This window comes from Drosophila serrata, unplaced genomic scaffold, assembly GCF_035046125.1.
Source record: "Drosophila serrata isolate PLE 108 unplaced genomic scaffold, ASM3504612v1 contig_295, whole genome shotgun sequence".
In the NCBI taxonomy this organism is placed as follows: domain Eukaryota; kingdom Metazoa; phylum Arthropoda; class Insecta; order Diptera; family Drosophilidae; genus Drosophila; species Drosophila serrata.
This window is the reverse complement of record NW_028257193.1, coordinates 473,942-489,706: the sequence shown is the minus strand read 5'-3', so window position 1 is coordinate 489,706 and position 15,765 is coordinate 473,942. Positions and strand designations below refer to the sequence as shown.

The window sequence follows — 15,765 nt, the reverse complement described above, 5'->3', positions numbered from 1 at the left end:
CATATATATTCTTGATCAGCATTAAAAGCTGAATCAATCTAGCCATAAACGGGCAAAAAAAACATTTTGAAATTTTTTCGATTTTTGTAAAAAATGATAATCATTAAAATTTGCAAAAATTGGCCAAAAATTGATTTTTAAAAAATTGTAAAAATTAATATGCAGATTTGTTAACCTAATAAAAACTAGCACAAAACAGCTTTCCAAATTGAAATAAAGGCATTTTTGGCTAAGTTATGATATTTTGGAAAACATTAATTTACCAAAAAATTTAGCATATAAAAATATCCATTTAATATACCTAGAATACACATATATTAGGTTTTTTTGATGGTACCCAAGGGCCAAGAAGCCAATGATTGCCAAAAGTCATATCATTTCCGATTTGTAATCAAAATCTTAATCAATAATGAATATAACATTAAAAAAGTCTTTAAAAACAAACCCTATAGGCCTCACACCTTTTCATCAGCTCCAAAAGGCCTGAGTGAAGCTCCCCCGAAAAAAAGTCAAAGAACTCTTATGCAAAACAGTCCCCCCAATTTATATATAGCTGCAAATCTATATATATACACTTCATTTGGGCTATTTCTGCACCTTTTGTAGCCAATTTTAAACGCCATCCCTGAAAGAGACACACTGTGGCTTGTTATTATGGACTTGGCTTATTTTCGGGGTCGTTGACAAAGAGTTCAGAGTATTGCCTGGAACGCCTCACATCGTATCCATTGGGGTCAAGTGCAGAAGCAAATAAAAACAACTCGGAAGAGGAGAACTGAACGCGATTGCCAAAGTCTTTCGAGAGCACATTCTGTAAATTTTCAGCTCTCAAACATTTCGTCTCTCTGTATTTTCTTTTGCGATGAACGAAAGTGAATTTGAATTTACAAAAAGAGCTTCGCCGATCCGTCAGCACTTGGTCAGCACTCGATGCTCAGGTCTCCGTGTTTGCAGTTGCCAAAGTTCGTTTGCCGCGACGCGTGCGAAGATCCCTCGATTCCGGCGTATATTTTTAAAAATGTTAAACATTCCCTGAACACTGAAAATTGAATTCAAAACAGAGCCAAAAAAAAAAAAATCGCAAAATGGGTGCAAAGTTGTTTTTGTTGGCACTAATTGGCTGCCAATTTCTGCTGAGGAGCGGTGACTGTTTTGAGGCCAAGCGATTCTTTGGCGTGGGAAAGCGGATTCCTGGTGACCAGCTTCTAGTCAAGGATGTGCGTCACTCGCGTCCTGCCGGCGCCGAGGAACTGCCCCGTGTGGACTTTACATACGAGGTCCTGGAACCGATTACCTGCGTTGAAATTCTGTCAGAGGAAGTGAGTTTGCCTTGGTTTATTTGATAAACAAAAGGATTAGAAGCTTTGAGTTGGGGGTTCCGAAAACTTGCATTATTCAAACGATTTTAAAGTTAAATTTAACTCAAAAGGGGGAGCGATTCAGTTCAACAGTAAATCATTCAGCGTTTCAAAAAATACTAAAGTTTTATTTTCATTTTGTATGGACAAAGGCTACAACGATGCAGATTTTGCTACAACATTCGATCGTGTATACAATGCAAATATTTCCGCTTCATTAAGGCATAAATCATGTATTTTGGGTTCCGAACAACTGAGCAATATATATGAGAATTCGATGTTGACTCTGGGCATTTGTCGTTCTGACCCCTTGTTGTGTTTTATTTTGCACATGCCCGGTATTAAAATAGAAACAGAACTGGCATTTTTTTCGTCACCAGCCGACGACAACAACAAGTTTCGGTCATAGATGTGTGTTTATATTTATATCCAGTGTGTTTGAGGCCGCCGGGCAGTGTTTCTTACATACATTTCCCTCCTCCCCCAAAATATATCTTTTACCAAGATCTTGTTTATTTCATTTTGCCCTAAAATATGATTGGATTATGAGTTCGACCGAGTTATGAAAAAATGAATTCCAAATATATAGACGTCTGGATCGATAATGCAAATTGTATAATCGACACTTGCAGGCTAATAAACACAAAGTGGCTTATTGAAATATTTGCAAAATATGGCAATTTGGGAAAACAGAACAGTCAAGTGGCGGAGAACGACCTTAAAGTGAATATATTATATCAAGAATATCACGAAATAAAGTCTCGCTAAATGCATTTTCAATTTTTGGCATTATGACGTGAGATCTTTTCCCCAAAAACACCCACGAAATACACATATATCAAATTATTCAAAGTACATAATGTACGTCGTTGTCAGTCTGAGTAAGCATCTCGGAAATTGTTGCAAGTCGTTGATGGATGTTACCTCAATGGTCACACATGATTGAGTCTGTCCATATTTGATGGAACTTTTGATCTGGCCTTCAATCCCTCTCACTTTGCTTCTTTCAGAACATTTCGGCGGAGGTGATATTCAGCCTGGTGAACCGTCTCATCGTGGGCATGGTCCGGCTGGCGGGCAGCAACGAAAGTGGTGTCTCTCCTAGGACAGAGGCCAGTATTCAAGTTCCGCCACCAACTGCATTCGATGTGACCATTATGATCTTTGGCCTGAATGAAACCGCCGTCAATTATGATCCCTCTATGATCGTCAATCCCGACCAGCAGTACGAGGGTGAAATGGAACCCTACAGCGGCTTGGAGGTTGAGCAGATTTCGGATGCCGAACTGTATGACAATAACCAACGAGAGGCACTGGAAGTGGAGGAGGAAGATTTGGATGGCGACCACTCCTACGAGGAAATCGATGAGTCTACAGAGGGACTATTTACGCCCACAGATTACTTTGATAAGCCGGACAAGATTATTGAAATTGGACAGAGACAGCCGGGTAAGTTAATAGATAATGCAATCTATCGATTATACTGATGTTCCTTAAATTTTAGGCGATCAACTGGTATACGACTGCTACCATGTAGCGCCTGATGATTCCGCTGATAAAAAGATAAATCGATCGGTCATATTTTACTATATCGATTCGGCCTCTGTAACCTATGTCAAGTTTGTCATTATGGATGTGAGTAATATACACTTAAGTACACTTAAGGTTTTAAGGTCCCTTAAAAAGCAACCCAAAAGTATTGTTGCAACATTTTGTAGCATAGTTTAAGATACTTTTGTAAGCCATTTAAAAATTGTAATTCCTAAACTTCCAGCACTTTGGAAACAAGAACATCTCGGATCCCAGCTACGTTGCTCCCGTGGCAGAGTATAGTCACTTCTCAAGAAATACCCTAAAGGCCGTCATCACGGACTTTGACACGGAGAGTCTATTCGTCAAAATGTTCATCTATGGATATCCTGCTAATGAGGCTCCGGCCACATATGTTCCCTTCCTGCCGCCGCCACACTGGCAGGGAAATGGCGCCTCCACGGATCCTCGTAGTCCGCTCTTGACACCAGTGCAAACGATGCAGCTGCTCCTGATGACCGGCCAGAAGACGACTCCGCCGCCGGTGGTCTACAATGACAGCGATACCGAGAAGCCGGGAACCATCAAGGCGGAGGATATGGAGTTCACACGGATCACAAACGATTTAGACGAATCGGATTCGGCAATGCGCCAACTGGATTCGAAATTTGTGGTCTGGCTGGGACTGTTACTGCTCCTGGTGCTGCATCACTAGCGAGGAGTCATTAGTTAATCCATGGAAAGCTTTATGAGTAGTCTTTAGTCCAACATTCTGTGTATTGTATTTTACGAAATAAACTTTTTTGGCCTAACCCAAGCACACCACACAGACACACATTCACAGCTCACTCACTCTTCGGAAAATTGAAAAAGTTGCCGGGAAAAGTAGGTCATGGCGTTGGCTTGGCCCCTGACCCCCATCGTCCTCATCCCGAACCACAAACACTCTCTGACACACACATTGTATGCGCAACCCTCGCCCATAAACCAACTCCCTTGGCAAATTATCTGCGTCGGCGGCGGTGGTTGATTCGGCATTGCAGACAAAGGAAAAGCGGCAGCGAAAGAAAAAAGTGGAAATCCAACTGACGACAGCGGCAGTTTTCCGCCCACACCACGACGAATGTGTTTATTTGCCTGGACATTAAGTCAGCAGACCCAAATGTGTCCTTTGCCTTGGCAATTTATGTGCCTTGTATTTTGTTTCAACGCAGCGGGTGAAGCACAACAACAACAAAAAATATATAGGAAAATTGGTAAAGGAAAATGGCTTTCCCAGTTCGAGAGGCGAAAAATCAAGAGTGACTGATTTACGACAGAGACCCTACGCCAAATAATCCTTTAAGTATTTGGAAACGTTCAAAGGCTTCCCATATTCAGTGTGGCAAATAAATGTATGAATAGATTTATAGTAGCTCCCTATATCATTGCAAAGCTGTGTTGTCAAAGGAATCTAATAACTTGTATTTCAATTTCCGGCTTGCTGCTGCCCGCCTGAAAACACATCCTTGTGGCTATCCTGTGGCTGCAGTGCCATGATGCTGTCGGTCTCCTTTGTTGGTTGTCGCTTGCAGGTGGAAAGAAATTCCATTCCAAATACAAAATGCTGATACCTGGTGGTAGCCTGCAGCAGGAGCAGTAAAAATGTCACAGCCACACAGAGAGAGAATGAGGATGAAACCGTAGCGGTATAATGGCTTCCAGGGGGAGATGAGCAGCAGCCAGGGAAGTGTCCGGCACAAAGGACATGTGAGTGAACGACGTCCCAAGGAGTTGGGGAGCTTGGCAAAGTAGACTTCTACCGCAGCTTTCCGAGGGAGTGGAAACTGACCCCCTAGGGCACAGCTTACCAACAATATTTATGTTTAATTTACAACTGAAATTTAGCAATATTTGCGACACTTGCAGCGGTTCCCATGTAGAACCTTAAACTTTAACAGTTTCAGGCAAGAGCCAGCAGCTTGTGCGGAATTGAAAATTTTCTTTTTCTGCTTGGTAACGCTTACAGAACTTTTTATGCTCAGACATATAATTCAGGCATTATACGAGTGTATATATACAAGGAAAACACGTGTAGAATGACACTGAGGAAAAATAAATGAGAGTCAGTTAAAGGCTTTAACAATAACTCTTGGAAAATGTTGGATATTCTGACAAGTACAAGATACTCTTATCTAGAAGAAAGTATAATGTTTTTTAGCAATTCAAATATCCTGTTTATTATCTTTCAACTTAATCTTCATAGCATACTCGTCCTTAAATAATTCATTGCATACTTTTAGAAGGCTCTTCGTTACTTTCAAATATATTTTATTGATACTTAGAGGGACTGTTTTCCCTCAATTTATAAGGAATTTCCAACTCAATTCTCACAGTGTCTGCCAGTGTGGTTGTGCGGCTAGGCGTGGCATTGTAAACAATAAGGGATAAGCAGCGCACAAGTGTCGTCCGCCTCCAAGTCAGTCTCTCGCCGAGTGCCCTGGCAACCCACCCAACCCAATTCATTCCCATCCAGGCCGGGCCAGGCCAAGAGCACCACCCAACCCAAACCCATTTCCAATGCCAAGCCAAACGTTGCCAGAAGGGGTGACGTGAGCTTTTGTCAATAACTTAATAACTTAAAATATGGTTTAATGCTCACGTAACAACATTTTGCCACTTGTGCCAAGCACACGTAGGTGTGAATGAGCCGGATGGCCCAAAAGGGGTGCGGGACAGACCCTTGCCAAGGCGGGTTACTTAAGGTCGCATCGCGCCACCCTTCCTTCAAAGCCAAAGCCATGGCAATCGGCAGGAGCAGGAGCAGGAGCAGATCCAGTAGCAGGAGCAAGAAACCGAGCTAAAGGCGGATCAGGCCGACCAGACAATGCCAATGGCAATGGGAATGGGACTGGCAACTTTTATGGGTGTGCGGCGGCAATGGTTCCGATGGCTTACATGTGTACACACCGGGATATAGTCGGACTATGCCCGATATATATATATATATATATTTGTGTGCGTTTCGCCTCCTGGCTGTGCGCACGTGCTCCACCTTTTGATCCTTTTTAATGCCAGCCCAAAAAGCGATATCGATTTTTTTCCCTTGTATGTTTTTTTTTTGCGCTAAAGGAGATGCCTGGGCCCCAAGTGGACTTGCATATGTGTGTTTTCGCATTTAATATAATTAAAAATACAGATGGTTTCAAAAATTTGAATTTGGAGGGTGTTATTCCAGACTTTCTTTACTTATTTTAATGAGTAAATTAATGGTTTTACTGTTATTACATCTTATACAAGATATGAAAGGGGCTAAAGCTGTGCTCTCATCAGGATTTAAGGGCCTAAAAAGGAGTTGTATTACCACAATTCAGTGGGGGCAGTCGCTCTACTGCATCCTTTTCAACTGCATAATACATTCTCTCTCTGTGTGTGTGTTTGGAGACAAAACTCAACTCATTAGCGTGTGTGGCAGAGGCTGGAGTAGGGCACAGTGGTGAATCCCCATTTTACTCCCTACTCACAATGGGAGCACGGGGCGTGGCATGTGGCACATGTCTGGCTCACTGGTTTCTGCATTTGAATTTGCATTTTATTAAATTTCAAAAGCTCTCCACACATGTCCCAACATATAGCCAGCATTCTCCGCACTTGAAAACCCACCTGAAGCGACCGTTGTTAGACAGGTGAAGGGTTCGGGTTTGGGTTTGGGTTTGGGTGGTGCAAAAGTGCCGCCAAGAGGGTGGTGGTGCGTCTGCACCGAGTGCAAAAGGTTCAGCATTGCATATTTATGCACTTAATAACGCATTTTACCATGCTCAAGTGCATCTCATCTTTTGTTACATTCCGACAACAGAGGAGGGAATGAGGATGAGAATGAGGCTGGGGCCTGAGATGCTAAGGGATGACATATGGGGAGAATGGGCGAAATCCAGGCGATACAATGCAAAATGAGTTTCCCAGTAAGAGAAGGCAGCCAAATGTTGTCTGTCTGTGCATGTTGACAAATGGAGCATGAGAGCAGCTGACATGTCCAAACATTCAGAATGCATTCTCTTATTACATAAAGGCCTTCAGTGAAGCTAAAGCCAGTTCTTTGAAGAATTCAACAATGATTTTGCCTTTAAGAAACGCTTGAAAACATTAGTAACTGATAAAAGTTGCTGTCTTGTAGTCAAATATTAATTTTAAGTGTCTAAAAGTAAAAGGCAATTCATAGAATATTTAATTTATCACGAAAATTGTATATATTTTCAAAGCATTCTACTTATATTTCACATTTTAATGAGGGAATTACAGAACATGTATATAAAATGCACTTGTATAACTTTTAAGAGGATACTAGAAGCGTTATACATGTGTTTTTTAATATGAGTAAAAGTATCCCTAGAAGCGAAATGCAAAAAAATGAAATCCCCACAAAGCTGAGAAGCTCTTTCCCCCCAATCAAAATCAGTGCCATAGGGACTGCAATCAACTTTGGTTCCTGCACTCCTGGCAACCGTCAGTGGCAGTCTAGTTTTATGCAATAACAATGGGACAGGCGGTTGCATAATTGATTGATTGAATCCGTATGCAACAATTGGACAGAGATGGTTAGCCAACGAGGGACAAGCGGTTGTGGAAAAGGGATTTTGGACAGGTCCTCTGCATGTGTGCAAGTTTGCCTCCATGTCCTGACGTCCCATGGCCCATTGTTGGCAAGTGGCAGAGGCACAAAACACAAAAACCGCAGTTACTACTGGACGGACTTGATCGAAGGCAGTGCTAGCAAACAAACAAACAAGGAAATGCTGGACAAACCAATCAATGACACAACTGAAAGCCACAACGTCACCCAAGTGTGAAGAACCAAGTGGGGATGATTGAGGAGCAGCTCCCCACACACTCGCAAAAAAAAGGAGTTTGGAGTAAGTATGCAAACAAGAAAACTAAATAAATCAAACTAGTAATACATTTGAAAATGATACTGTTGCGTAAAGCTTTCAAGTCGATTGAGAAATTGTGTGCAAATTGCAAACAAATCGATTGCAATCTACTGCTAAATTGCTTCAATTTATTAACTGGATTTAATGGGAATTCCCAACACTTGAAACTTAATTTTCTCGGGGTGCATCCCATACCCATCACCCAGGACATCATATGCGGCTGGAATGTGGACACATTAAATTACAGTTTTCAGAGCCAAGAACAAACAGGCGAAAGTGCAGAAGCTCATTTATCCAAAAGGAAGGATGTGGCCGTTGGTCTCGATTGTTTGGCAAAGTGGCGCCGCTCGGGAATCTAGCAACCAACCAAAGAACCACGTCCTTGGCCTGAACGGGACGCCTTCTAATTGAAACTGTCAGCGACAGGCCTGGGTCGTAAATCAGGGCCCTTAGAACTAAGCCAAGTCTGTTTCGAGATGTGTTTTGCGCTGCCTAAACAATTAAAAAGTTTTCAATTAACTTGCAGCTACGAAATTGGCACTTGTAATCGGCACCTGTTCAACAAGCGTAACAAAACAGAGGCCTGCGGATATTTTCCGAGGGCAGCTTTCCACGGTTCCTGCCCAAATAAGCCTCTTTGGGGTGGTGGACTATACAGGGGGGGCATCACTACCACAAGCGGGCACGTAATACATTTATTACGCGTGAGCACGCCGTCGAATGGAAGTATGTATGTGCGTTAGAGGGAAAATGAGTTTTCAACATTGCGTTGCATACTTACGGGGTGGCAAAAAGTTTCGGGCTTTAAAGAGGAAAATTCAAGAGGAATTTAATGCTTTCCACAACTATGGGCATTAGCTGTGCTTAGCTGGAGAACTATTTACAAGTCTTAATACTCTTTACCCTATCTAGAAGCTTGCATCTTTGGATTTATTGAAAGAATTGAAAAGGTTTCATTAGATTACTGTTTAAATTGTCCTTAGAATTCAATATCCTTTGCTTGACTAACCAGAACTGACTTTTATTAGCCTGAACTATGAATATTATCATTCCTTTTAACATCAGCATTATTTAGCTTTTATTTAAACTGCTAAAAGCACCTGAATATATGTATTTTATTTAATTATTTCAATATACCTAGCTCTTTAGTTGGGAACCAACATTTGCTGGCTAACAATAAGCCCGGAAAATGGTGGAAAGGTGGCGGTAGCTTGGCATTCTCATGATCCGGTGGAAATTAACTTAGAGCACGCACCGCCAGCACAAAATGCGCGACTGCGAGCATAATGGTCTACTGCACATAATTAGCCAGTGGCTGGCCGAGGGCTATTCAAGTGGTTTTGTGGTCACTGACCAGCAGCAGGAGTCACAGGAACAGGAGCAGAAACTGAAGCAGAGCCACTCAACTGTCGCCGCGCACAAAGATTAAAAAGAACTCTATTATTTTTTTACTGCGCGTAATTAAAGCTCAGCTGAAATGGTTAGGGGAGATCCTTACGGATTGTCCTGTGTCAGTGGCACTGGCAAATATTAATGATGGTGAGCTGCTAATGATGCTGTTACCAATTCCACAACTCTATAGTGTAGCTATGGCTACATTTGCCGGCTTCATCAACAGTTGCCAAGTTAATTACGCTAAGTGAACCATTTGAGCTAAAAGCCATCAGCATCGCCATCAGCTTCAGCTTCATCTTCAGCTCCAGCAGCGTGTTCCACTTCAGCCTGAGTAGAAATTGTTATTCTTTTTGCATTATTAAAAGTTTTTCCGAGACGTGGCAAGTTCATAAAAATATGGCATACTCTTGAGCTCGCCATAAATATGTAAAATACATTCCCAGTTGCCGCCAGCAATTTAAATGACTGGCGGGCAATATATATATGGTAGGCAGTTATTTTACAGTGCTTCTCGAAATTGTTAATCATATGGCAAAAAACTCAAATAAATAGGTGGAGTTTAATTCATAAAATATTCAATTTCTTTTTATAGCCTTGAAGAGTATTTCAATTTCAGTTAGAAGCTTGCAACTTGTGAAGGAGTTATTTTCGACCTTTTAAATCATATATATTCTTGATCAGCATCAACAGCCGAGTCGATCTAGCCATCTCCGGCAAAAACTAAAATTTTTCAAAATTTTGACAATTTTATAAGGGGTTACATCGCTAAAATTGTCAAAAATTGTTAAACCTTTAATTTTTTTATTTTAAATGGAGTAAGCTGATTTATAAACCCAATAAAAACTAAATTAAATTGAAATTAATGCATTTTTGGCTAAGTAATGAGTTTTTTTAACTTTGATTTGTCCAAAATATATCCATTAAAAAAATTCGAAAAATATTAAGCTTATTTATGGGTGATTTTCGATAAAATTCTATAATTGAATTGAAAGATTAAAGAGTATATTAACTTTTCATTCTTGTTTATGTTAAGATATCAAAATATACCAAGGAACCTTTCTTAAGACATTCAAATATAAGAAATTTAAGATGTTTCTTATAACCTCTTCTATTTTAATAGTCAATAAAAACTAAGGACTCTTAAGTCAAAAGGAATCACGATAATTCAGTCTTAATCTATTTCAAGATACCTTTTAACAAACTCTTCTCTGTCTTAATGTGCACAATCAACCGACTCAATACAGCATTTCCCCTCATAATCGTTCCAGAAAGTTTCCACTTTTTGTTAACTTCTCATAATTTAGTTATCATTAGATTTCATTTGTTATGGATTTTGCATAAAGCCAAATCGCCAGAGAGGAAATTATGATGCCCAACCCGGGGATTTCCCTTCCGAAAAAAAACCCGACTTGTGTGTCATATGCCAGACGGAATGGAGAAAGCTGGCTATTAAATTACATTTTATGATTGGAGGATGTGTCCTTGTCCGCTGGCATGTCAATTTGCTGCGTCAATTTATGCGAAAAGACCGCGACAGTTGCTCAAACCTTGGGATGATGGAAAAAAGAGCGAAGGAGCTAAGGAATCCCATGTAGTCCAGCATCGGCATTGTTTGAGTTTCCTGCGAGTCTCTAAGGATGTTGTCCTTTTTCTCTCCTTCAAGCGGAACACCAACAAATCAACGCACTCAGCGACGATAACGCACTCCATCATCAATATTCTATTAATGGCAGTGCAGTTGTTAAAATATTATGGTCCCCAAGCAAAATTTGACTCCCTTTTTCGAGAGAGGGGAAAGGCGGGTACTTAAAAAATCACTTCAAAATATTTCTCGCTTGTTTTAATACGCACTCGCTCATCCCCTCGCTGAGATGATTTATGCGTGGAGGAAATGGAAATGAGGACAACTCCCCGATGGGTTCGAACTTGCCTTGCAAGGGGCAATACTGCTGCTTATCGCCCGTAAATTGCTCAAAGGCGTAACAAGGAATTAAGCTTGTGGCTTAGCGCACTTGCAACAGAAATGGAAACGTAATCGGAATGGAAATGGAAACGGAAATGGGAAGGTTTTCGGGGGAGATGATGGGGTTGCATGTTGGATAGACACGCGTCTCTCTCACAAACAGAATTTCATATATACTTCAGATGCCTCGCTTGATGATGAATAAAAGTTACTCAATGTTCTAAGTGTATCCCTATCGTGTAGAAAACAAAATTGAAAACTGTTAAACAAATCGCAAAATGGATTTATTGCTCGAACTGTGTGCAGCATGGCTCAAAGGAGACGTCGAGATAACCAGCATAACCAACCACACCCCATCCCAAGTTAACCACTCATCCAACATCCAACATCCTGCATATATTGGGCTCAGAAAAGGACCGCAGACCGACAGACCGAGGATCCACTTGAGGCTGCGTGGGCCGCATTCACTTAACTTTAATTTTGCGCTACAAAACACAGAGGAGGAGGTAAGTGGAGCACCTCGACGGTTAAGGCTGCCGAGACAGACGTGATTGGGTTTTTATATTCAATATAAAAAGGATTATATGGCTGTTTGTTGTGAAAGCATTGAAAGTTCATAATGATTGGAAAAGTAACGGCCACTCAGACGGTCGGCACCTTCATAGACAGACCCCAAAACCCTCACTCTCATCCGCTTGAGCTTTGCCCCACACGTGGCGTGTAAAATCAATTTGGAGTCCGAAATGAGTGCAACGTGGCCATTAGGGAGTCCCTTCGCCCCTGCGCCCTGCGACACCTGCCGCGTTGTCCTTCACACGGCCACGTCCATGGCCAGGTGTATAAATAGGTACCGCTTCAAGCCAAAAAGCCGCGGGGCAGCGCCTAAGCACTTCCGGTGTGTATGCTTTGGGCATGTGTGAAATAACCAGCCCCACATGGAGATCATCTAGCTTATGCCGGGGATGGTATGAAATTTCCATGACCTCGACTGAGCCGAAGCCACTTTCCAATTTATGAGCTGACCACACACATACACACGCTGAACACTAGAATCCATTTCATCCACCCCACTCATCCATTCCGGCTAATGGCCAACATTCGGTCTTAATAGTTTCGCCTGACAGTTTAAAGTGTCCGACAGTTTAATGGACTTTGTTCAGTATTTATTGTATTAATATTACACCGAGAGCCATTGAACAAATGAGACTGAAAAGGCCAGTCAATACACTAAGGAAACAAGGATCTCTCAAAAGAATAACCCTTGAATAAGGATTAAAAAGTAAATGGGAATAATATAAACTAAAAAATGAATAAACCCTCAGAATCCCCCTTAATTTTTCTCCGTGCTGCCTTGTTAAGTATCAAAACTAATGGCTTTTGGCCTGGACAATTGTCAATGGTCGAATATCACAAGTACTTACCTCCGGTATATCATCTGGCACCTTTCCCATCCATGATAACGAGAGTATCGTGCAGTCGCATTTTGTGTTGATGTTCCGCTCGAAATGTAAATGCATTTTATGGCCCAAAAGCGAAGGCCAGCTATTTCCTTAAGTTCGTTCGGTTTCAGTTGTTGATGTACGCTGATTTAAGCCACACACATGTTGCTAAAAGGAAAAGAGCAGAGGAGGAAAATAGATGGGGTTTCATTATCGTTTAGTATAACATGCCAATAACTAATTTACGATGAAAGCCAAATGGAGTCGTTCTTGGTGTTGTTGTTGCTCCTTGCTGGCCCACTCGTGCTGCCAATGTTGTTATTATTACGCTTCGTGTTGTTTTAGTTGTTGTTGCTGTTGTTACTGGTGCCTTATCAGGCCAAAACACACACATTGTCAGGCAAACCCTGCCTTACTGCGGGTCATTGGCTGTGCTTTGTACGGGGATTTATCGACGGGTGGAACGATGTCCCCGGCATATGTTCACCGTGCTTCGGGTATCAACTTCATCTTTCCACTTCCCTCAAGGGTTGACAAATTGCACACGAATGGCGCAGGAAGAGCTCGCAGGACACACACAACACACTACCACGTACACGACATAATTTGAAGCATACTTTGCAGGGCACACTAATTGGTATTAGTGGGAAAGTGGATGTGTCGTATCTGCCTTTGCTCCGCCACTCGCACGGATAACCCGGATAACCCACTCACCCATACACACCCACACACACACTCGCACAGGACTCATAAAAATGCTCTTTAGCAAATGGCTTACATATTCGTGCACATTTGTATATGTATATTCCTGCAAAAGTTGAAAACTTTTAGCGGAAGTCGAATGCCTCGGTGGCTAAAGTTTAAATTTTGATAATTTGGTTACTTTAGCTTTTCCAAAACTTTGTTTATGAGCATGGCAAGCTAAATAAAATAATTACAAAGTACTTCGTAATTCGTTACAAATGAATTTAAAAGGGTTAAAAGCTGAAGAGATTGAGTGGCTTTTGAAGGTGGAAAGAAAAGAAAAGAAGGAAAGCGAATTTATTACCTCCCTATGGCATTGTTCAGTCGCTTAAATGAATAATAATTCCTTAGAAAACCTTGACAAAATTAAACCAATTAGTTCAAAGGATTCTTCAATCGTTTCTTGACTGCAAAAGAATAAGCCGCTTTAATAGGCTCTTAACAATTCAAATTCAAATTGAGATTGTATGCTCGATTTATTCTAGGAAAATATGTCTGTACTTTCCACGAATTGAAAAATATTTAAAATGCCATAAATGTTGTCAAAAGTGTCTTGTCACTTTCACCCTACGCCACTCATTTAAATTATTTAGAAAGTTGTAGAGGCACAAAGTCGAGTAAAGTTGAGCGATGCTAAGAGCTCTGGGCAAAGGAAAACAATCCCAATCCCTTGCTGAGCAGAGCAAAGACGAGCAGCTCTCCTTCAGTACGGGAATGTTTCAAATTATGCCTGAATAATTGATATGGCTGCTGCTGTCTGTTGTCTCGTTTGATGACTGCCTGACTGGCTTCCCCCGCTCCGTCTCGCCTGAGAATTTGTTTGTATACTTGGTCCTAGGTAGGAGGTATGTCCGTACACGGACAAATAATACCAAGGACATTCAAGCTGTTCATTAATGTTGTAACAGTAAAGGAGAAGGCTTCAAGCTTGTTAGAGTTATGATAACACAAATATTTAGCTTTCATTTTGGTTTGATTTTATTTAAGGTGAAAGAAATGGACACCAGGAAAATATAACTTTTATTAAGAGTCTATTATTTATATATTTTCATAAAAAGAAAAGCCTAAAGCATCATAAAGATATATTTGCAATTCTTCATATCCCTGCTGTTTTACATTAGACAAATTAAAATGTATCCCATTAGTGTCTTTATTTTTCTTTCAGTGCACTCTGCCATCGCTTGGGGTTGGGAAAAGTGGGGAGGCAGGAGGAGCAGAGCTCAGACAAAAGCACACACACACACACACACACACACGCATTTGCTTCAATTATATCCTGCTCTCTGTCTGATTGAATTTGACATGTTATATACCATTTTTGATTGCGTATACGCCCCGGGGGCAAGCCGTCATCAGCACAAGCATCACTACAAAGACCGAATGCCAACTAATGGAATCCTTGGGTATAAATACTTTTCGGCAATGGCCCTTTTGCCTGCTTAAATATTGATAAAAAGCCAACTACTACAAACTCGTTATAAATTGAAGAGTCCTCCGAATTCCATTTCAATGCGAGACACAGACAGCGGGAGGAATGCATTCTCGAGTAGTTCACGAGATGAATGATTGCACATTCGCCATAGGGCACATGTGCGGGACGTGTTACTTTCGCCACTCTGCAGCCAGACAGCCATTGTTCGGCTGCTTTTTAAATTGTTCAACGTGGCAAGCGGCCACCAACCTGCACTTTTCCAACCAGTAACCACCATCTGCCATTCCATCCTGGACGATGCCATGCAATCATGCCCCTGCCCCTGCCCCTGCCCCTGTCACCTGCTTTATGCCTTTGCCTTTCGGCGCTTTTATGCGACATTGAGCACTTTTTAGCCGTGTGCGGTTCATGGCCGCCATAACGCTGCAAAGTAACGAAAATAGCTGAGATGGCGGCGGTGGCGGAAAACCTGTCGAAATGCCAGTCAGACCGGGAAATTCTTCGCAGGTGTGCAGCGGACAGCCTGGCCAGACATCATGAAATATGCATTTAACCGTCAACAATGGTGCCATCAGCCTTGGGCAATGGCCAAGAGTTAAACTTCCGAATAAATAAGCCGAAATTGCTCTGTAAAAGATTACTCAATCGATTTGCCAAGTATTTTGTTATTCGTGCAATTGCAACAATCGAAGGGAGAAGCGTTGTGTAAATATTTTAATTATCCAATAAAACGGATCGAATTTCAGACAAATATTTCAATTTGTTTAGCTATAATTTCACGCTCTGACCTCCTTCAATCGTTAAAGTTCAGGGGGCAAACAACGCCATTTTGGCACGAGGATAGGATTTGTTTGGGCTTTGCCATTAAAAGTTAATTATGTGGAAAGAAGCGGGGGCGGAACACACATAGAAGTCCAAAAAACAAAAGTAAACTTTAGTTCGTTTCCCTTCGGCTGCTGCAATTAAGCTGCCGAAATTGGATTGCGTATACGCAACG

The 15,765-nt window shown here is 41.5% G+C and overlaps 2 protein-coding genes across 3 annotated transcripts in view; one reads left to right on the top strand and one right to left on the bottom strand.

Moving 5' to 3' along the window:
- Tusp (WD40 superfamily protein Tusp) overlaps positions 1-15,765 on the bottom strand; it is a 30,431-nt gene that overhangs the window by 8,793 nt on the left and 5,873 nt on the right. For both annotated transcript variants that reach the window (XM_086836952.1, XM_020943991.2), the window contains exon 2: positions 12,575-12,760. In XM_086836952.1, coding sequence (XP_086693078.1) covers positions 12,575-12,670 — 96 coding nt within the window. In that variant the 5' untranslated portion in view covers positions 12,671-12,760. The remainder of the gene's footprint in view (positions 1-12,574; positions 12,761-15,765) is intronic.
- Positions 894-3,719, top strand: LOC110177318 (uncharacterized). The gene is made up of 4 exons (XM_020943992.2): positions 894-1,319; positions 2,369-2,807; positions 2,863-2,993; positions 3,133-3,719. Exons 1-4 carry the CDS (start codon positions 1,086-1,088, stop codon positions 3,601-3,603), a joined length of 1,275 nt encoding a protein of 424 aa, XP_020799651.2. The 5' UTR covers positions 894-1,085; the 3' UTR covers positions 3,604-3,719.

What these genes read in the sequence shown, in the direction of transcription:
- LOC110177318 (XM_020943992.2), top strand. Translation starts at nt 1,086, where the DNA reads ATGGGTGCAAAGTTGTTTTTGTTGGCACTAATTGGCTGCCAATTTCTG. An exon ending in TTGAAATTCTGTCAGAGGAA is followed by an intron (nt 1,320 to 2,368) that starts GTGAGTTTGCCT and finishes TGCTTCTTTCAG; the next exon opens with AACATTTCGGCGGAGGTGAT. An exon ending in TCAAGTTTGTCATTATGGAT is followed by an intron (nt 2,994 to 3,132) that starts GTGAGTAATATA and finishes CTAAACTTCCAG; the next exon opens with CACTTTGGAAACAAGAACAT.